A 22,557-nucleotide genomic window follows, 5' to 3' on the forward strand; every position below is an offset into this window, starting at 1 on the left:
ATCGATGCAGCGATTAAATTCCACACCCCTACAGGGTACTACTTCATAATGGAAATACAGGGCTCAATTCACAGAATATCTCATGATATAATTGAATCAGGTGACACATTTTTTCCAATTATCTCATGAGATGCTGAAAATGTCAATTCACTATCACCTTACGAGTTATTTACCCCACAAACCAAAAACAAATACTGTGGCCGGTTGGCTCAATTGCGCGAAACGACGTACCTGTACGTCATTTTGTGCAATAGCCAGCAGGGGGCGTGCGCAATGTCTGCCGCAATCCCTCCATCTCCGTGTAAATAAAGCAGATCCCCGTTCTGCTAAGCAGGAACACGGATCTCTGTGTTCATCCAATGAGTCCATCCCCCACACAGTTAGTAAGCACCCCCTAGGGACACACTTAACTCTTTGATCACCGCTGGTGTTAACTCCTTCCCTGCCAGTGTCATTAGTACAGTAACAGTGCATATTTTTAGCACTGTTCACTGTAATAATGTCACTGGTTCCCCAAAACATGTCAAAATTGTCATTTAGGTGTCCAAAATGTTGGAGTCCAGCTAAAAATCGCTGATTGCCGCCATTACTAGTAAAACAAATAAATTAAAATGCCATAAAAAAATTCCATAGTTTGTGAGACATCTCAAGTCTCCCACGAGGTGCGGGAGCCTCCCGTATTTTGGGGACGGCTCCCGGACACCCACAAGTGCTGCCCAATATCCCAGCTGCGGGGCTGATCCTGTATTGTTCCCTGGTTTATAGCTTATCAGTGCCATCAGTGCACATCAGTGCCCTACAGTGCACATCAGTGACCTACAGTGCCATCAGTGAGTGCTCATCAGTTCAACTAAAGTGATCATCAATGCCACTACAGTGCCCTATTAATGCTCATCAGTGCTGATTGGTGAATGCTCATCAATGCCACCCTATCAGTGGATCCTCATCAGCGCCCATCAGTGCCGCAAAAATGTTTAACCTCTTGACAACTGGGCACGTAAACCCCCTTCCTAACCAGACCAATTTTCAGCTTTTGGTGCTCTCACATTTTGAATGACAATTACTCAGTCATGCAACACTGTATCTTTATGAAATTTTTGTCCTTTTTTTCACACAAATAGAGCTTTCTTTTGGTGGTATTTAATCACTGCTGGGTTCTTTATTTTTTGCGCCGTAAAAGAAAAAAGACCGAAAAATCTGTAAAAAAATACATTTTTCTTCATTTCTGTTATAATATTTTGCAAATTAGTAATTTTTCTTCATACATTTTGGCCAAAATTTATACCGCTACATATCTTTGGTAAAAATAACCCAAATCGGTGGATATTATTTGGTCTTTTTGAAAGTTATAGAGTCCAAAAGCTATGGTGCGAATATCTGAAAATTGATCACACCTGAAGTACTGACGGCCTATCTAATTTCTTGAGACCCTAACATGCCAGAAAAGTACAAATACCCCCTAAATGACCCCTTTTTGGAAAGAAGACATTCCAAGGTATTTAGAAAGATGCATGGTGAGTTTTTTGAAGTTGTCATTTTTTCCCACAATTCTTTGCAAAATCAAGGTTTTTTTTTTTACTTTTTTTTTTTTTTTCCACAAAATTGTCATATTAGCAGGGTATTTCTCACAGACCGCATATGCATACCACAAATTACACCCCAAAACACATTCTGCTATTACTCCCGAATACGGCGATACCACATGTGTGAGACTTTTACACAGCGTGGCCACATACAGAGGCCCAACATGCAGGGGAGCACCTTCAGGCGTTCTGGAGCACCCAGGCCAATTCTGACATTTCTCTCCTACATGTAAAAATCATCATTTATTAGCTAGAAAATTACTTAGAACCCCAAAACATTATATATGTTTTTTTAGCAAAGACCCTAGAAAATACAATGGCGGTCGTTGCAACTTTTTATCTCACACGGTATTTGCGCAGCAATTTTTTTAACGCTTTTTTTGGAAAAAAAACAGTTTTGTGCTTTACAAAAACCAAAACAGTAAAGTTAGCCCAATGTTTTTGCATAATGTGAAAGATTAAGTTACGCCGAGTAAATAGATACCCAACATGTCACCCTTCAAAATTGCACGCGCTTGTGGAATGGCGCCAAACTTTGCTACTCAAAAATCCCCATAGGCGACGCTTTAAAATTTTTTACTGGTTACATGTTTTGAGTTACAGAGGAGGTCTAGGGCCAAAATTATTGCTCTCGCTCTACCGATCGCAGCGATACCTCACGTGTGTGGTTTGAACACCGTTTTCATATGTGGGCGGGACTTACGTATGCGTTCGCTTCTGCATGCGAGCACACAGGGACAGGGGCGCTTTAAAATTTTTTTTTTTTTTTTATTGTTCATTTTACTTTATTTATTTTAGTTTGATGCTTTTTTCCAAAAAAAAAAAAATTTTTTGACCACTTTTATTCCTATTACAAGGAATGTAAACATCCTTGTAATAGGAATATGGCATGACAGGTCCTCTTTACAGTGAGATATGGGGTCAATAAGACCCCACATCTCACCTCTAGGCTGGGAAGCCTGAAATTAAAAAAAAAAAAAAAAAAAAAAAAAACGATCCTGGCTTCGATCGTAGCTGTGAGTCGGTAGAAGCGCGGGAGGGGGGGTCATCCCTTCTCGCAGTGGAACAGCCGCTATGATCATTCTTATGGTGTAGGGAATCGCCGGCTGAAAAAGCTGATATCTGAATGATGCCTGTAGCTGCACCCATCATTCAGATATCCCTGCAAAAATTCAAGGACGTTGTATGACGGCCGGCGGGCTGGAAGTGGTTAAAACACATTTTTTTTTTTTTAACACAAAGTTGTCCATTTATACAATATTTCTACCACATTACATGTACATACCAAAAATGACACCCCGAAATAGATTCTCCTACTCCTCCTGAGTACGCCGATACCACATGTGTGAGACTTCCACAGCTTGGCCACATACAGGGGCCGAGTACAGCCGAGCATGGCTCAGCATGGCAGGGTATGGCTGGGTATGGAGGGGTATTGTGGAGTATGGCGGGGTATTGTGGAGTATGGCGGGGTATTGCGGGGTATGGTGGGGTATTGCGGAGTATGGCGGGGTATTGCGGAGTATGGCGGGGTATGGCGGGGTATGGCGGAGTATGGCGGAGTATGGCGGAGTATGGCAGGTATGGCGGAGTATGGCGGAGTATGGCGGGGTATGGCGGATTATGGCGGAGTATGGCGGGGTATGGCGGGGTATGGCGGGGTATGGCAGGGTAATGCGGGGCTTTGCAGAGTATTGTGGGGGTATTGCAGAGTAATGTGGGGCTTTGCAGAGTATTATGGGGGTATTGCAGAGTAATGTGGGGCTTTGCAGAGTATTATGGGGGTATTGCAGAGTAATGTGGGGCTTTGCAGAGTATTATGGGGGTATTGCAGAGTAATGTGGGGCTTTGCAGAGTATTATGGGGGTATTGCAGAGTAATGTGGGGCTTTGCAGAGTATTATAGGGGCTTTGCAGAGTATTGCACAGCAGAAGGGATGGCTGAGCATGGATGGATGGATATCTCTGTGCAGCGCTGTGGGCACTACACATCCAGCCCACAGCGCTGCAGCCATCCATCCATCCCCCTCTCCTCCACAGTGTACCGATCGGTACACAGGAGGGGAGGAGAGGAACCGGCGTCATCAGATGACGCCGGTCTGTTTACATGTGATCGCGCCGTCATTTGACGGCGCGATCACATGGTAAACGGCCGCGATCAGCGGCCATTTACCGGGATCCGTGATGCGCCGGGTCCGGAGGACCCGGCGGTCACGGATGTGCTCGGGTGCGCGCCCCAGGGGGCGCGCGAGAGGGGAATTCCGGGAGGACGTCGTATGACGTCCTCCCAGAGTTAAGCAACCGCCCTGCAGCCGTCATTCGGCTATGGGCCGGTTGTTAAGTGGTTAAAAAATGTATTAAAAAAAAAAAGGCGTTTTCATTTTCTTTCCACATTTTCCAAAAACTTGTGGAAAAAATGACATGTTCAAAAAACTCATTTTGCCTCATAGAATATACATTGGGGTGTTTGCTTTCCAAAATTGGGTCATTTTGTGGGCATTTCCATTGTCCTGGTGCTCCTGGGACTTCAAAAGTGTAATAGGTAGTAAGGAAATTAGTGTAATTTATAATCCTTGAACGGCTGAAGGTGGCTACTTGGATGTTGGGCCTCTGTATGTGGCCAGGCTGTGTAAAAGTTGTTTGGTTCGCACCAGAACTTGCGAACAGGCAAAAAATTTGTTCGAACACCGTTAAAGTCTATGGGACACGAACATGCATAATCAAAAGTGCTAATTTTAAAGGCTTATATGCAAGTTATTGTCATAAAAAGTGTTTGGGGACCTGGGTCCTGCCCCAGGGGACATGGATCAATGCAAAAAAAAGTTTTAAAAACGGCCGTTTTTTCGGGAGCAGTGATTTTAATAATGCTTAAAGTGAAACAATAAAAGTGTAATATCCCTTTAAATTTCATACCTGGGGGGTGTCTATAGTATGCCTGTAAAGGGGCGCATGTTTCCCGTTTTTAGAACAGTCTGACAGCAAAATGACATTTCAAAGGAAAAAAAGTCATTTAAAACTACTCGCGGCTATTAATGAATTGCCGGTCCGACAATACACATAAAAGTTCATTGATAAAAACGGCATGGGAATGCCCCACAGGGGAACCCCGAACCAAAATTAAAAAAAAAAAAAAATGACGTGGGGGGTCCCCCTAAATTCCATACCAGGCCCTTCAAGTCTGGTATGGATATTAAGGGGAACCCCGCGCCAAAATTAAAAAAAAAAAAAATGTCGTGGGGTCCCCCCCAAAATCTATACCAGACCCTTCAGGTCTGGTATGGATTTTAAGGAGATCCCAGCGCCAAAATAAAAAAAATGGCATGGGGTCCCCCTAAAAATCCATACCAGACCCTTATCTGAGCATGCAACCTGGCAGGCCGCAGGAAAAAAGAGGGGGGGACGAGAGAGTGCCCCCCCTCCTGAACCGTACCAGGCCACATGCCCTCAACATTGGGAGGGTGCTTGGGGGTAGCCCCCCAAAACACCTTGTCCCCATGTTGATGAGGACAAGGGCCTGATCCCCACAACCCTTGGCCGGTTGTGGGGGTCTGCAGGCGGGGGGCTTATCGGAATCTGGAAGCCCCCTTTAACAAGGGGACCCCCAGATCCCGGCCCTCCCCCCTGTGTGAAATGGTAAGGGGGTACAAAAGTACCCCTACCATTTAACAAAAAAACTGTCAAAAATGTTAAAAATGACAAGAGTTTTTGACAATTCCTTTATTTAAATGCTTCTTCTTTCTTCTATCTTCTATCTTCCTTCGGTTTCTTCCTCCATCTTCTTCTTCTGGTTCTTCCTCCGGTGTTCTCGTCCGGCATCTTCCTCCGCGGCGTCGGCGTCTTCTTCCCTTCTTCTCCTCGGGCCGCTCCGCATCCATGATGGCATGGAGGGAGGCTCCCGCTGTGTGACGCTTCTCACTTCATCTTTTTCTCTTCATCTTCTTCTTCTTCTCTTCATCTTCTTGTCTTCATCTTCTTTTCGGGCCACTCTGCATCCATGATGGCAAGGAGGGAGGCTCCCGCTGTGTGACGCTTCTCCTCTTCTGACGGTTCTTAAATAATGGGGGGCGGAGCCACCCGGTGACCCTGCCCCCTCTGACGCACGGGGACTTGACGGGGACTTCCCTGTGGCATTGCTCGTGACGTCAGAAAGGTGCAGGGTTACGTGACGGGTGACCCCGCTCCCCTCTGACATCACGGGGAATGCCACAGGGAAGTCCCATCAAGTCCCCGTGTGTCAGAGGGGGGTGGGGTCACCGGATGGCCCCGCCCCCTGTTATTTAAGAACCGTCAGAAGAGGAGAAGCGTCACACAGCGGGAGCCTCCCTCCACGCCATCATGGATGCGGAGCGGCCCGAAAAGAAGATGAAGACAAGAAGATGAAGAGAAGAAGAAGATGAAAAGAAAAAGATGAAGAGAAGGGCCAGGATCTGGAGGTCCCCTTGTTAAAGGGGGCTTCCTAATTCCGATAAGCCCCCCCCGCAGACCCCCACAACCACCAGGCAAGGGTTGTGGGGATGAGGCCCTTGTCCTCATCAACATGGGGACAAGGTGTTTTGGGGGGCTACCCAAAAGCACCCTCCCAATGTTGAGGGCATGTGGCCTGGTACGGTTCAGGAGGGGGGGCCGCTCTCTCGTCACCCCCTCTTTTCCTGCGGCCTGCCAGGTTGCGTGCTCGGATAAGGGTCTGGTATAGATTTTTGGGGGGACCACACGCCGTTTTTTTTTTACATTTTGGCACGGGGTTCCCCTTAAAATCCATACCAGACCGGAAGGGCCTGGTATGGAATTTAGGGGGACCCCCCACATAATTTTTTTTTTAATTTTGGTTCAGGGTTCCCCTGTGGGGAATTCCCATGCCGTTTTCATCAATGAACTTTTATGTGTATTGTCGGACCGGCAATTCATTAATAGCCGCGAGTAGTTTTAAATGACTTTTTTTCCTTTGAAATGTCATTTTGCTGTCAGACTGTTCTAAACACAGGAAACATGCGCCCCTTTACAGGCATACTTTAGACACCCCCCAGGTACGACATTTAAAGGGATATTACACTTTTAATGTTTCACTTTAAGCATTATTAAAATCACTGCTCCTGAAAAAACAGACGTTTTTAAAACTTTTTTTTGCATTGATCCATGTCCCTTGGGGAAGAACCCAGGTCCCCAAACACTTTTTATGACAATACCATGAATATAAGCCTTTAAAAGGAGCACTTTTGATTTCTCCCATAAACTTTTAAAGGGTGTTCTGCGGCATTCGAATTTGCCACGAACACCCCAAATTGTTTGCTGTTCTGCGAACTGGAGAACAGCCGATGTTCGAGTCGAACACTTGAAGCTCATCCCTAGTTTCCATTGTCCTGGTGCTCCAGGACCTTCAAAAGCGTAATAGGTAGTCAAGAAGTTAGATGTGTAATTTATGCTATTTGTACTGTCCTGGCTTGTTAGTGTCTCAAGAAATTAGATAGGCCATCAGTATATCAGGTGTGATCAATTTTCAATGATTGGCACCATAGCATGTAGACTCTATAACCTTCACAAACACCAAATAATCTACACTGATTTGGGTTATTTTTACCAAAGAAATCTAGCAGTATAAATTTTGGTCACAATTTATGAAGAAAAAATACTAATTTGCAAAATGTTATAACAGAAATTAAGAAAAATGCATTTTTTTTACCACATTTTCAGTCTTTTCTTATATATAGCGCAAAAAATTAAAAAAACAGTGGTGATTAAATACTATCAAAAGAAAGCTCTATTTATGTGAAAAAAAGGACAAAAAATTAATATGAGTACAGTGTTGCATGATTGAGTAATTGTCATTCAAAGTGTGAGAGAGCTGAAAGCTGAAAATTGGCCTGGTTAGGAAGAGGGTATAAGTGCCCAGTAGGCAAGTGGTTAAGCTGGCCATACATGACTCAGTTTTTTTTTTTTCCGTTCAGCCAGCCAGCTGTGTGGATGGGGAAATCCTCCTGCTGTTCTTTTTATTTTGACTGAGGGTTGCAGAATACTCTCATCAGTGCTGCAACTGATTGGCTGTATGTGCTGCTCAAATGCTGGTTTTCCAGATAGACTGTGACACAAGCCAGTCTTGAAGACCAGTTTTTGTTGAACAGAGAGGGCTACACACAGATTAAAATGTGTCCGGTTCAGCAGGAACAGGAAATTAGATTAATGTATGGCCCGTCTTACTGTGGCTTCAGTAATTTACAAATCTACAGCACATAGAAGAACCTACTTCATGTACTCATCTATTCTGATTACATTGAGTGTCTGGTTTGTGACTGAGTGAGTAAAATCTACTCCGAGTTGGGATGCTAGACTTCCCCGTCTGGGCTACCCTCCCTTTACCATGCCTACTTTGCACTCTGTTACCATTTAATGTTCTAATTTCTGACCAATGACTCCTCTTTAAAGCAGAGCTCCACCCAAAAGGGGAAGTTCTGCTTTAAGTATTCCTACCCCCTCCTATGCCAAATTTGGCATGTCATTTTATTTGAGGGAGGAGCGGGTACCTAATTTTGACAGGTACCCACTATCCCACTTCCACTCAGACCGCCAAGGCGATCCAAGTGGAAGTTCTCTTCCTCCCTCTCTCCCTGCAATCTTCTGGGACCCGTCATGGGTCCCAGAAGATTGCCAGACCATTCAGGAAGCACAGCACGACTCGCGCATGCGCAGTTGGATGTCACAGCCAGGTGCCCAAAGTTGTAACAGCAGCGCTGGTGAGAGGAGAGGAAGAGATATAAGGAAATGATTCTGGAAGGCTACACTTCCAGAAATCCTTTTATTGAAGCTGCATATGACAAGTGGTTGACAGATGGAGCAGGGGACAAAGAAGTAGATGTGTTTCGCGCAAATGTTAGCGCTTAGTCATTATCAAAGGAGAGAGAGAGAACCGAGGGTTCGGACAGCCACATTGCTGAATTCTGGGACAGGTGAGTGTGTGTTTATTAAAAGTCAGCAGCTACACTTTTTGTAGCTGCTGACTTTTAATAAACACAAAAGCGAATGGAGCTACGCTTGAAACTTTTCTCTTCGTATGTTTCTACACGATTTTCAAATAATCATATGTTAAGCCTTTCTAACTATAAACCCACTAAATAACCTACTGACAAACCTCGGTGGTGCCTGTATGCCCCCACGACATTGCTATTAATCACAATTTAGATATTCCTATTCATTATGACAATTGTTCAACAGTATACTCATTGTGTATGCTTAATATGATCCTGACTGTTCCCTCCCCTGTTTTATGTATCTTAAAAAGCTTTAATAAAAAGTTACACAGATTTAAAAAAAAAATAGAATTCAATTTATTCTTCATTCAGCAATCCGTTCCTGGTGTGTTTATGTCATTTATGCCATGGTCATAAGGACCTTCATTACTGCATCAACATCATAGCATCTCTTCTGCATGTCAGCTACTTTTTCTCACCCCATCACCAACTTATTTGTGAAAACCACAAGACTGAGCAACTCTGTATGTAAAAAGACAAGGGGGGTTTATTTACGAAAGGCAAATCCACTTTTCACTGCATTTGCACTTGAAAGTGCACTGAAAGTAAAGTAAAGTCGCTGTAGATCCGAGGGGGACATGCGAGGAAAATAAAAAACAGCATTTTAGCTTGCACATGATAGGTTGATAAAATCAGCTGAGCTTCCCCTCATTTTAGATCTACCCCTCAGATTTAGAGCGACTGCACTTCCAAGTGCACTTTCAGTGCAAAGTGGATTTGCCTTTCGTAAATAACCCTCAAGGTCTCTACTAGTACAGCATTACTGGACTGGCATCCACAGCAGAGAAAAAGAGTCAATGATGAAAGGTATCAAAATGATGGCATGTTGCTGGTAAAAAGCCTACAAAGCAAAGTATGGCGCATGAAATGATCCTCCTTTTAGGATGGAACTTAGTTTTGTTAATTATTATTTTACTTATTTCAGTTTTATTGACATAGCAAATCAAACGGATGTTTATTGGAAACTGGCTATAAGAAGTTACCACCTAACCTGTTTCCATGATGCAGATGTTCATGACAGCTTACAAAGGCTCATTGTTAATCAATGCTGCACAACATAATTGCAATGGACTGTATTATGTGATTCTGACCATAGAATACAATGTTTGAGTATACGTGAAATTTAGCAAATACTTACTCTCAAGGATGTGACTGTCAGCTGGCTCCACGTTTCCTTGTCCAATCCAAAGACAATTGCATTGGCTAGTCCATGAAGAGGAGCACTCATCACATGTAGTAATGTGAGAGCAAACATTGGCTGGCTTGGGTAGAAGGCATTGTGGATTCTAGAAAAAAAAAAAAAACTGCATCAGACAACAGACCCAAAAAAAATAGGCTCAAAGTTTAAAAATGGCCATTTATAGCTGATTAAATCAAGTGAAGCCAGGCAATAGGTTTAAACGTTTTCTACTCTACCTGACAGCACCGTCTTAAAGACAAGACATTCATGCAGAAATATGAAAGCTGCCACTGGAGTTGATTTACTAAAACTAGGAAGTGCAAAGTCTGGTTCATCTGTGCATGATAGAAAATCAGCTTCTAACTTCAGTTGGTCAGTAAGCCCATTTTTTACATTGTAAAACTGCAGGCACCAGGGCTGTAATTCAGATCCCTATTTACTATTTGATAAGCCACCATCCTGAAACAGGTTATGTAGCAAATTATGACAACTCTCATGTAGAATACTTTCCTCAGGTCAGTGACTTCCTAAGTAGCAAGGCCAGAATGACATCTACTGTACATTTACATTCAAACCAAGAGTCGCAGATATCTTATTCTTAAAGATTTTCTTTATTTTATTTTACGATTTTAAATGTTTGTGTAATTAATTGCCTCCAATGCTTAATACCATAATTCCAGCCAAAGTCTTTATTTCATTCTGGATTAGAGTGGTGAAGTGTTGCCAACTACGTTCGATCTTGACTGCTTAGTTTCTGTCCCAGTGACATGGGAGGTGAAAACACACCAAAAGGAATACAGAGAGTCAGTAAAACCTAAGCATGGCTCTAATCCTTCCCCACTCTATTTAGAAATAAAGCATACATTTTGGATGCAATTGCACTTTTAGATTTTTAACCTTCTCCCCTCCCTTTTTTTTTTTTGTTTTATTGTTGTTTTTGTTGATTTTCTTCATTTGACAATGAGCAATTCAAATCTGACAAGTCTTCTAACCTCTCTATTCTTGTGATCTGCTGTATTAGGCATGGGGTTACTAATATATAATTTCCTTTGTGTCTGGAGTTTCTTTTTAACACCATTTTGACTATTACAGCAGTGTCTATATTCTTGGAAAGCTCTGGTCCAGAGATTGTTTTTGGAGCGCTGTGCCGGTTTTTTAATTAGCTCATTGATGGAATGCTCTAGAGGACAAATTATTGAAGCCTAATGGCATTAAATAGTGCACAATGTGCCAAAACAGAAAGGGGAAGCCAAATAAGAAGAATAACAGGAATATGCACAGTAAACACGAAACGTACACATCCAGTGATAACCCAGAAAAAGGGATTAACAAGCTACAAAAATTCACAATTATTTCTCCAGCAGAGGAAACATCCCAAGAACATATGAACTTGAACCAGCAGTAACAGGGCCTACTGCAGTGTTTCCCACTGAAGAAGAAGTGAATGAAAGTGACTTTTTATTTTTAGGATAATGTTTTTATGTATAACAGTATTTTTTTTATTTGTGCTGGTGTAATTGAGTGAGGGTTCCATTATGCCACTTTATCAGTTCACTGGGGCAGAACTTACCTGTCAACTATCACCCAAATAACCAACATTTAGTGACTTTACTTGCTTGATATTGAAGGCAAGTATAATTGTATTTGGGTATTGCTGACATTAAGATAGCAGGGAACCAGCATGTTTACAGCTGTGTAGCTATGTGGATAGCAACTGTAGCCAGGTACTTGGCTAAGAATGGAGAGTGAGGAAAAACCCTGGATGCAGTTGCTCTTTGTAGCTGCAGCCCTGCAGTGCGAAACAGGTTAAAGGCTATATTGACAAGAGGAGGGAGCTGCTGACCTGGAAGAGTTCAAAAGACTGAGTCAGGCAGCACTGCACTGTGGGGACTGTAGTTCCGAGGAGAGAGACTCAACTGTAATTAAGAGCTTTTGAACTGCATTTCCCAGAGGGAGATTGCCAGGAGGAGGGCAAAGAGTTGCATTTTCTTTTTTAATCTGAGGTTATTCTTGGAATCAAGGTGCAGAACAGAGGACCCAAATTACCAAATGGCTCCTTTAGGGGTAGCGCTGCACAACAAATAAGTCTAGAGTACACTACTAGTATCATTGGAGAGCAGAGGACCACACAGTTTTATTATTACTGTGAAAAAAAAGAAAAACATATTATTATTATTATTATTATTATTATTATACAGGATTTATATAGCGCCAGCAGTTTGCGCAGCGCTTTACAACATGAGGGCAGACCGTACACTTACAATACAAATCAATACAGGAGGGATCAGAGGGCTCTGCTCGTTAGAGCTTACAATCTAGAAGGGAGGGTCAAGTGGAAACAAAAAAGGTAATAACTATGGGGGATGAGTTGATGGAAAAAAATACAGTTGTTAGGTGTGGGTAGGGTAGGCTTCTCTGAAGAGAAGGGTTTTGAAGGATCGTCTAAAAGCTAATAAAGTAGGAGATAAGCGGACAGATTGGGGTAGGGCATTCAATAGGCTTGGAGAGGTTTTCCAGTGCCAATCTCAAACAAATATACAGAATCATCACTGGACACGTCACGTGGCGTCAGGGGGGGGCGGCGTCACCCGTTAATGTCACCGGGTGGCCCCGCCCTCAGCTATATAACAGCTGTCACCAAGAAGAACCGTCACTCGGCGGGAGCTTCCCATAGAGGCAGAGCTGTTGCAGCTTTTTTTTTCTTTTTTCGGTTCATCGGGCGGCGTGAGATGGATCTACTTTGCGGGACATTTTTATTTTTTTAGTTTTTAATAAAGGACTTGTCCCAAAGTGTCTCCTGTCTTTTTTACTATTTTTGACACTTTTTTTGTGAAATGGTAGGGGTACAATGTACCTGTTACCAATTCAAAAAGGGGGGGAGGCCGGGATCTGGGGGACCCCTTGTTAAAAGGGGCTTCCAGATTCTGATAAGCCCTCTGCCCGCAGACACCCACAACCATCGGACAAGGGTTGTGAGGATGAGGCCCTTGTCCCCATCAACATGGGGACAAGGTGCTTTGGAGGTGACTCCTCCAAAGCATCCCCCCCATGTTGAGGGCATGTGGCCTGGTACGGTTCAGGAAGGGGGGGCGCTCTCTCATCCCCCCTCTTTTCCTGTGGCCTGCCAGGTTGCGTGCTCGGATAAGGGTCTGGTATGGATTTTGGGGGGGACCCCACACCATTTTTTGGAGGGCAGTGAGAACCAAAGTAAGATACCTTGCAGTCACAGGAGGCCATGCAGGGGAAGAAATGTGTGCAACACTGAACAAAGATCCTAACTAAATAATGAGAGACAAATGTTCTCTGTATTAGAACAGGCAAGGACTCAGGAATCTGAGTATGTCTGGGCCAGTTCCTGATTCGTCCCTTTTCTTGCCCTCATCAATTTCAGCTGGAATTCTTCATCTGTAAAGTTATATAAATGATTCCCAGATGTCAGTGGCTCCTTTTTATGTCCCTTGAGGATGTCCCTTGCATCGACGAAATGCGTAGGGTGAGGCTAGCGGCCTATGAGGTCATCACACTCGCCGGTGTACCGCAGCGTGGTGTTTTTGAGCTTTTATTACCCTGAGATGCTTGTGAGTATATTTGCATAAAAATACAGTGCCTTGAAAAAGCATTCATACCCCCTTAAATTTTATTTTATTCTATGTGAAAGATTAGCAAATTTCCTTCCACTTCACATAATTGTGAAGTCGAAGGAAAGTGATAAACGGTTTTCAAAATTTTTTTACAAATAAATATCTGAAAAGTGTGGCGTGCATGTGTATTCAGCCCCCTTTACTGGTACCCCTAACTAAAATCTAGTGGGACCAATTGCCTTCAGAAGTCACCTAATTCGTAAATAGAATCCCCCTGTGTGTAATTTAATCTCAGTATAAATACAGCTGTTCTGTGAAGCCCTCAGAGGTTTGTTAGTGTACCTTAGTGAACAAACAGCATCATGAAGGCCAAGGAGCACACCAGATAGGTCAGGGATAACGTTGTGGAGAAGTTTAAAGCAGGGTTAGGTTATAAAAAAATATCCCAAGCTTTGAACATCCCATGGAGCACTATTCAATCCATTATCCGAAAATGGAAGGAGTATGGCACAACTGCAAACCTACCAAGATATGACCACACACCTAAACTGACAGGCTGGGCAAGGAGAGCTGAAGAAATCCACAGCTCAGGTGGGAGAATCTGTCCACAGGACAAATATTAGTCGTGCACTCCACAAATCTGGCCTTTATGGGAGAGTGGCAAGAAGAAAGACATTGTTGAAAGAAAGCCATAAGAAGTCCCATTTGCAGTTTGCGAGAAGCCATGTGGGGGACACGACAAACATATGGAAGAAGGTGCTCTGGTCAGATGAGACCAAAATTTTACTTTTTGGCCTAAAAGCAAAACGCTATGTGTGGCAGAAAACTAACACTGCACCTCACCCTGAACACACCATCCCCACCGTGAAACATGGTGGTGGCAGCATCATGTTGTGGGGATGCTTTTTCTTCAGCAGGGACAGGGAAGCTGGTCAGAGTTGATAAGAAGATGGATGGAGCCAAATACAGGGCAATCTTAGAAAAAAACCTGTAATGCCGTGTACACACGAGCGGACTTTTCGACAGCAAAGGTCCGACGGAACAAATCCGCCAATTCGATTGTGTGTGGGCTTCATCAGACCTTTGCTGTTGAAAAATCAGACGGACTTATAGAAATAGAACATTCCGACGGACTCGAGTCCGGTTGAAAAATCCATTCGTCTGTATGCTAGTCCGACAGACAAAAAGGGACACAAGGGCAGCTATTGGCTACTGGCTATGAACTTCCTTATTCTAGTCTGGACTTACGTCATCACGTTCGAATCCATCAGACTTTGGTGTGATCATGTGCAGGCAAGTCCGTTGCGTCGGAACTCCGTTGGAACTCCGTCAAAAGTCCGTCAAAAAGTCCTTTGGAGTTCAGTCTATCGAAAGTCCGCTCATGTGTACATGGCATGAGAGTCTACAAAAAACTTGAGACTGGGGTGGAGTTTCACCTTCCAGCAGGACAACGACCCTAAACATACAACCAGAGCTACAATGGAGCGGTATAGATCAAAATATATTCATGTGCTAGAATGGCCCAGTCATAGTCCAGACCTAAATCCAATTGAGAATCTGTGACAGACTTGAAAATTGCTGTTCACAGATGCTCTCCATCCAATCTGACAGAGCTTGAGCTATTGTAAAGAAGAATGGGCAAAAATGTCACTCTCTAGATGTGCAAAGCTGGTAGAGACATACCCAAAAAGACTTGCAGCTGTAATTGCAGCGAAAGGTGATTCTACAAAGTATTGACTCAGGGGGCTGAATACACTTTTCACATATTTATTTGTAAATAATGTTGAAAACCATGTATCATTTTCCTTCCATTTCACAATTATGTGCCACTTTTACATTTACGTTTTTGGTTGTAACATGACAAAATGTTCAAAATTTAAAGGGGTATAAATACTTTTTCAAGGCACTGTAAATTGTTGTTTTAGTAATATTACTCGATATTCCTTTGTATTTTCTCCTGAATCTTACGGCAGAGAATGGAACTTTCCAGACAGCCAGCAGATGACCCAGTGGATATAGGAGGTTGTTACCATACCCTGGTGTGATTCACATTCGGTGTATCCTGCGCTAGGGATGGGCAAACGGTTTGGCCCGAGCAAAAGTTCGGGCCGAATTTTTGCTGTTCGGACGTTCAACGAACAGCTGAACAAACGGGTCATTCGACCGTTTGTTCGGCCCCCCGAACCGAACACCATGCATTGCGGCGCTGAACAGTGCATTGCAAGCCCTGATTGGCTGAAGCAGTGAAAGCTTCAGCCAATCAGGGCACAGAGCATTGTAATGCCATGTACACACGGTCGGATTTTCCGACGGAAAATGTGCGATAGGACCTTGTCGGAAATTCCAACCGTGTGTGGGATCCACCACACATTTTCCATCGGAATTTCTGACACACAAAGTTTGAGAGCTTGCTATAACATTTTCTGACAACAAAATCCGTTGTCGGAAATTCCTATCGTGTGTACACAAATCCGACGCACAAAGTGCCACGCATGCTCAGAATAAATTAAGAGACGAAACCTATTGGCTACTGCCCCGTTTATAGTCCTGACATACGTGATTTAGGTCACCGCGTTTAGAACGATCGGATTTTCGGACAACTTTGTGTGACCGTGTGTATGCAAGACAAGTTTGAGCTAACATCCGTCGGAAAAAATCCATGGATTTTGTTGTCGGAATGTCCGATCAATGTCCGACCGTGTGTACAGGGCATGACTGGACACTGTCATCACGACTTTATCCAATCATGGCTCATTCCTGCCCCATAGTATAAAAGCATTCTTTCAATGGCAGCCATTTTCAGTGTGATTTTGGCGTGGAGAGAGATAGAACAGGGCTCTGCAATGCTATTAGTTCATTAGTGTGCTATACTGTGCTATTTTGCTTCAATTGTCAGTGTACAATATTAGTTTAGTGTCAGTCTAGGAATAGTGTGAGTGTAGTGAGGAGGACCTTCATTCTGCTTTGCATAGTGTGCAGCTAGAGTAGGGACAGCTCAGATAGTTTCACTGTAGTGTAGTGAGGCCGTGTCATTCATACATACATTAGTGTCGAGTAGGGACAGCTCAGTTACTTTCAATATAGTGTAGTGAGACCGTGTCAGTAATCTTTACATTAGTGTATAGGTAGAGTAGGGACAGTTCAGATAGCGCCAGTGTAGTGACAATTGAACACCGTCTATTTGATTGCGTTACTGCCAGTTTAACACCATTTACTTCTATGTGTGTTACTGCCAGTTTAACGCCATTTATAGTTTTTTGTGCGTTACTGCCAGTTTAACGCCATATAGTTCTGTTTGCATTACTGCCAGTTTAACGCCATATAGTTTTGTGTGTTGCTGCCAGTTTAATGCCATATAGTTCTGTTTGCATTACTGCCAGTTTAACGCCATATAGTTTTGTGTGTTGCTGCCAGTTTAACGCCATATAGTTCTGTGTGCGTTACTTCCAGTTTAACGCCATTTACTTCTGTGTGCGTTAATGCCAGTTTAACGCCATATACTGTAGTTCTGTGTGCGTTACTGCCAGTTTAACGCCATATAGTTTTGTGCATTACTGCCAGTTTAACGCCATACAGTGCTGTGTGCATTACTGCCAGTTTAACACCATATAGTGCTGTATGCGTTACTGCCAGTTTAACGCCATATAGTTTTGTGCGTTACTGTATGTTTGGCACATTATATTGCAGTATATTATAGTGTATCTGTGGAGTGTGTCTGTGTAGTGTGAGTACTCACATTAAAGTGCTCCAAACACCTCTTTACATTGATTAAAGTGCATCTACGTACAGATTTCAACTTCTTCTTTACATTTGCTTATAAACACCGCCCCTTCCCTCCCAATAATGTCTGGGAGGACAACAAATAGAGGCAGACGTTCCCTTGGCACTGTAAGGGGGGGCAGCAACAAATGTGTCCACAGGCAAAGGTGGATGTGGTGGTCAGTACTCAGGCAGGGCATCATTTCCTCTGTTTGCCTGTGCTATCCAGCCACAGCATGCAGAGGAGGTGGTGGACTGGCTTACTAAACCTTCCTCATCCTCTGTCACGCAAGCAGAGACAAGTGTGCAGTCCCTGCAGTTGCCAGAGTGGATAACCCTGCCCCCTTGTCCACATCTATTCCTGCCATAGCCCCAACATAAGCCATTGAGGAGTCAGCTGAGTTATTTGACCACAACTTCAGCCACTTGCTCCTTGATGATGCCCAGCCATTGCTGGATTCAGATGTTGGTTCTGAGGTTGAGGATGACAGGAACAAAAGCCTAGAGAGAGGGAGGAACACTGGTTGGCATTCATGTACCCCAAGCCGCAGCATATTGCCAAGTTGTCTCCAGTGGTAATGATGAAGATGGAGGAGATGGAGATGATGATGATGATGATGAAGTCACTGTTGCGACTTGGGTGCCAGATAGAGCAGAGGAAGAAACTGAAGGTGAGGCAACACAACCCCAAGGAGGCCGACATCAAGGAAGAGTAGAGAGCAGCCACCCTATTCCATCACATTCTGCAGCTGTTATCTCCCGCCCCACTCCCCAAAACTCAGCTGTCTGGCCCTTTTTTCAGCACATCTGCAGCAGATTGCACTGTTGCTATCTGCAAACGTGGCTAAAACATCAACCATTTGGGTACCACATGCTTAACAAGGCATTTAACATCCAACCACTCAGCCCGTTGGCAAGAGCACCTAAAAGCCACACAAAAGGGGCACAAATCTGTCCCTCCTCCTCCTTACCCACTTCAGTCTGTCCCTGCTATACCGAGTCATTACCTGTCAGCAGCCTCCACTGACAGAGATGATGGTATAGCATAGGGTGTCCCAGGTCCTAGAAGCACATCTGCCAGCAGAACACCACCAGCTGTAGACCGGCAAATTTCTCTGCCCCATCTGCTGCAATGGAAAAAAAAATACAGTCCCTGCCACCCACATGCCCAGCGTCTAAAAGCAAGCTTGTCAAAACTGTTGGCTCTCCAACTTCTGCCTTTCAGCCTGGTGGATTCTGCCCACTTCCGTGAATTTGCACAATGTGCTGTACCACAACGGCAGGTTCCTAGTCGCTACTACTTTTCACGTAAAGCCATTCCATCCCTCTACCATCACGTGGAAGGGAATGTTCTGGCATCATTGGGCAAGGCAGTCAGCCGTGAAATCCACCTTACTGCTGACATGTGGACCAGCAAGCATGGACAGGGGCAATATAATTAGTTCGCAGCACACTGGGTAACGCTGGTTGCGACTCAAAAGTATGCAGGACAGGGCTCAGTGCTTCAGCTTGTTGTGCCCCGTCTCCATACAGCTGGTGGTGATGATGCCAGAACTGTGAGCTCTACCCCCTCCTCCTTCTCCTCTTCCGCCACCTCCATGCCCTCCTCTGCAGAATTGTCCTATGAACATCAGGTACCCCCTAAGTGTTCAAAGGGCTATTCCCAGAGTCAGGCTAAAAGGTGCCATGCAGTGCTTCAGCTGGTGTGTTTAGGGGACAGGAACCACACCGGAGCAGAGATTCTTGCAGCTCTGCAGGGACAGGCCCAAAGGTGTGCGATAATGGCTCAAACCTCCTGTCTGCCCTTAGACAGGGAAAGTTGACACCCAGGGTTGCAAGATGTGCTAAAGCTGGCCAGAAGAGTCTGTAGCCATTTCAGGCAGTCATACACAGCCAGTGCTCAGTTGCAGTACCTGTGCGAATACGGCACAACGACAGGCTCAGGCCTCCTCTGCTTTTTTTCCCCACGCCAATGGCTGATCATTAAGGATGCATGCACTGTATTGTAACTATTTGAGGAGGCCACAAGGATGGTGAGCCATGACAGTGCATGGATCAGTGACACAATCCTTGTTGTGTTCCTGCTGGAGCAGACTCTGCGTGGCATTATGGACAGGGCACTGGAGACAGAGCAGCAGGAGGAAGAGGAGGACTTCCTTTCCTCTTAAGGCCCACTTTATCAAGACACCATCATTCCTATGTCACAGAACACACGTTAGGAGAGGGGGGAGGAGGATGAGGAGGAGGATTCTGGCACTTTCATAGGCTTCGAAGAAGAGGAAGACATGCGTCAATCTGTAAGCAATGGCTTTCCAACTCCAGGACCCTTGGGAGTAGTACGTGACTGGGAGAAGGAAGTTCCAGATGCTGTCATCCTGAGTGACTCCGAGGAGTCTGCTTCTCAAGCCTCGGCAAATTTGAGGCACATGGGCAACCTCATGCTTCAAAGCCTGTGAAAGGACCCAAGAATACGTGGCATAAAGGAGAAGGATGATTACTGGTTGGCAACCCTCCTTGACCACCGTTATAAGCGGAAGGTCTCAGCACTCATCCCATCCCCACAGAGAGTGCAGAAGATAAAAGCTCTTGAGGACACGTTAAAGAGGATTTTATTGAACATTTTTCCTGACTCCAGTAGGTTACAGTGTTGTGGAAAACGTCGCTTGAAATCTTCTGTTGGTCAAGAGAGGAGCGTTGGAGAAGGCGTCTGCCTAAGTGAGGCATTTTGGAATTTTTTTAGTCCTCGCCGCCCAGGGCTGTCAGCTTCCACATCCCATCGGCAGCGTCTGCATCACATGGTGGATGATTATCTCGGGGCCAAAACAGAGATGAAGAGCTTTCCAGCTGACGATAAACTGACTTACTGGCTCATGAGAATAGACCACTGGCCAGAACTTGCCCAGTATGCTGTTGAGTTGTTTGGCTGCCCTGCATCCAGCATGTTTTCAGAACGAGCATTCAGTGCTGCAGGAGGTTGCGTTACTGATCATTAAACGCACCTGTCCACAGACTCTGTGGACCGGTCATCTGCTGGAAGAATGTTTTTGGTATAGGTTTCATGTGCCCACTTAACACACATAGACCAATTTTCAGCACCTGTTTGACAGGTGCATATCATTGCAATTTTTTTTGCCTTCATCAAGAGCAAATCTATAGGGTTATGGTGGGAAGGCGCCCCCAACACCCAAAGAGTAATTTTTCTGCAGCTATTTGACAGGTGCATATCATTGCAATTTTTTACAGCAAGGCCAATTCTTGCTTTCATCAAGAGTACCTCTATAGGGTTACGGTGGGAAGGCACCACCGACACCCAAAGACCAATTTTTACACACCCGTTACTTCTATACAAAGTCAAAGTGACACCAGAATGTATCCAAAAAATCTCTAATCTTGTTCCAAGTGCACTACATTGTGGCCTCATCATACACACTGGCTCCCCAGCTGTTGCTGAGCAAAATAAAGGCAGCTTGCAGGGAAAATGTCATTTTTTTTGGCTTTATAAATGCAATTATTGCTGCAGCAGATTGTAGACATGGTACAGATCTGCCACTTTACTGGTAGACTAAGGGGGCCCCCCAGGCACTATAGTGGAAGGATTTTTTTCATTTTTAGGCTTTCATTTTAAAAATCAAAAAATCACTGCTCATTTAAAAATGACGTTTTTCACAAACATTTTTTTTTTATTGATACATATCCCCCAGGGCAGGACCCGGACCCCTATAACAATTGTATGCCCAATTACTTGCATATAAGCCTTCAAAATGGGCACTTTTGATTTTTGACGTTTGGGTCCCATTGACTTTAATGGGTTTTGTGGTTTGGTATTCACATACCTATGTTTGAGGTGGTTTGGGACTTGGAACTGAGGCGTTTTATTTTAACAAGAGCCTATGGGAGTGGACTTTTATTTCTATTACAGTATTGTTTGATTTATATCATATATGTTTTCATCTTTTCACTTTGATGATTTTATTCTTTGATGTTGATCTTATTTATATCATCTTATCTTTTGAGTTCATTGTGATTTTTATGGTTAGAGGTTTTGTACACTCTTTGTTAATTATGATGCCAAGGTGAGCACACGCAGAATCCACTGCCCAAAGTGACATTGCAGGCCAGCCCCACATTTTCATTCTGCTGGAGTTCAGGTACAATCCTCCAACTAAGTAAGTGCTGGAAAATGAGAATGGGAGTGGTTATATAGGGGATGTCTCAGCTGCTTCCTTTTTTCCAGTGTCCAATCACCTGAAGGTGTTTAGCTGTATATATCCTATGGTGAAGGACTAACTATCCTATGTCCTGTTCTGTATGATTATGAAATAAGTATTAGCTGCTAATTCGGCAGCCAATAAAAAGAACCTGTTTTGACTTGAATGGGCAAAGAACAGATTTGAAGTAAGTCAAAATTTTACCTTTCAATGCACAGAAATAAACACAACAGCATTAAAGGAGAACTTTAATACAGATACTAATACCATATTGCATGCAGCACCACCTGAAAGTAATATCATTAACTCATTTGTTGCAGCCAAGAGCATCTTCCTCTAATTAAAGGAGATGGATCGGGAGGATTCAGTGTTGGATCTGAGCATATCAAATATGTATGTTGCCATACAGAAATAGGACACTGTCTGAGACAGGTGTCATTTCCTACCATTGGCCAAAATGTAATAAAATGTAATTTGTTTTCTTCTGAAGGGTACATCCCAAAACAATAAGGAGACATTGGTAAATAGGTTTTCACAATACATATGAATTGCTGACACATAATGATGATGCGCAACCAACATTGGGGAAAGTGCATGTAGACAGGAAGAGCCTGAAAAGGGCTGGAGGAGATCCGCAGCATTAACCTGCAGAAAATGATTTAAAAACTGGTGAAAACAGCAATATATATATTGATATATATCTATGTATCTATAGATACATAGATATCTAGATAGATAGATTTTGTATATTCAGTATCTCATAAAAGTGAGTACACCCCTCACATTTTTGTAAATATTGTATTATATCTTTTCATGTGACAACACTGAAGAAATGACACAAAGTAGTGAGTGTACAGCTTGTATAACAGAGTACATTTGCTGTCCCCTCAAGATAACAACACACAGCCATTAATGTCTAAACCACTGGCAACAAAAGTGAGTACACCCCTAAGTGAAAATGTCCAAATTGGGCCTAATTAGCCATTTTCCCTCTCCGGTGTCATGTGACTTAATAGTGTTACAAGGTCTCAGGTGTGTTAAATTTGGTGTAATCGCTCTCGCTCTCTCATACTGGTCACTGGGAGTTCAACATGGCACCTCATGGCAAATAATTCTCTGAGAAAAAGGAAGATTAAGGTCTGGTGTGACCCCTCTGACACCTCCATCCCTAATAGTGCACAAAAAAACAAGAAAAATAGCCCTGGGACTTTAGATGAGGTGAGAGAGG

The 22,557-nt window shown here is 43.8% G+C and overlaps 1 protein-coding gene across 3 annotated transcripts in view; it reads right to left on the reverse strand.

Annotated features, from left to right (window-relative positions):
* LOC141128805 (cyclic AMP receptor-like protein A) overlaps positions 1 to 22,557 on the reverse strand; it is a 1,026,785-nt gene that overhangs the window by 69,109 nt on the left and 935,119 nt on the right. For all 3 annotated transcript variants that reach the window (XM_073616335.1, XM_073616337.1, XM_073616336.1), the window contains one exon: positions 9,740 to 9,887. In XM_073616335.1, the coding sequence (XP_073472436.1) occupies positions 9,740 to 9,887 (148 nt within the window). The remainder of the gene's footprint in view (positions 1 to 9,739; positions 9,888 to 22,557) is intronic.

This window comes from Aquarana catesbeiana, linkage group LG02 (assembly GCF_042186555.1).
Source record: "Aquarana catesbeiana isolate 2022-GZ linkage group LG02, ASM4218655v1, whole genome shotgun sequence".
Lineage (NCBI taxonomy): Eukaryota > Metazoa > Chordata > Amphibia > Anura > Ranidae > Aquarana > Aquarana catesbeiana.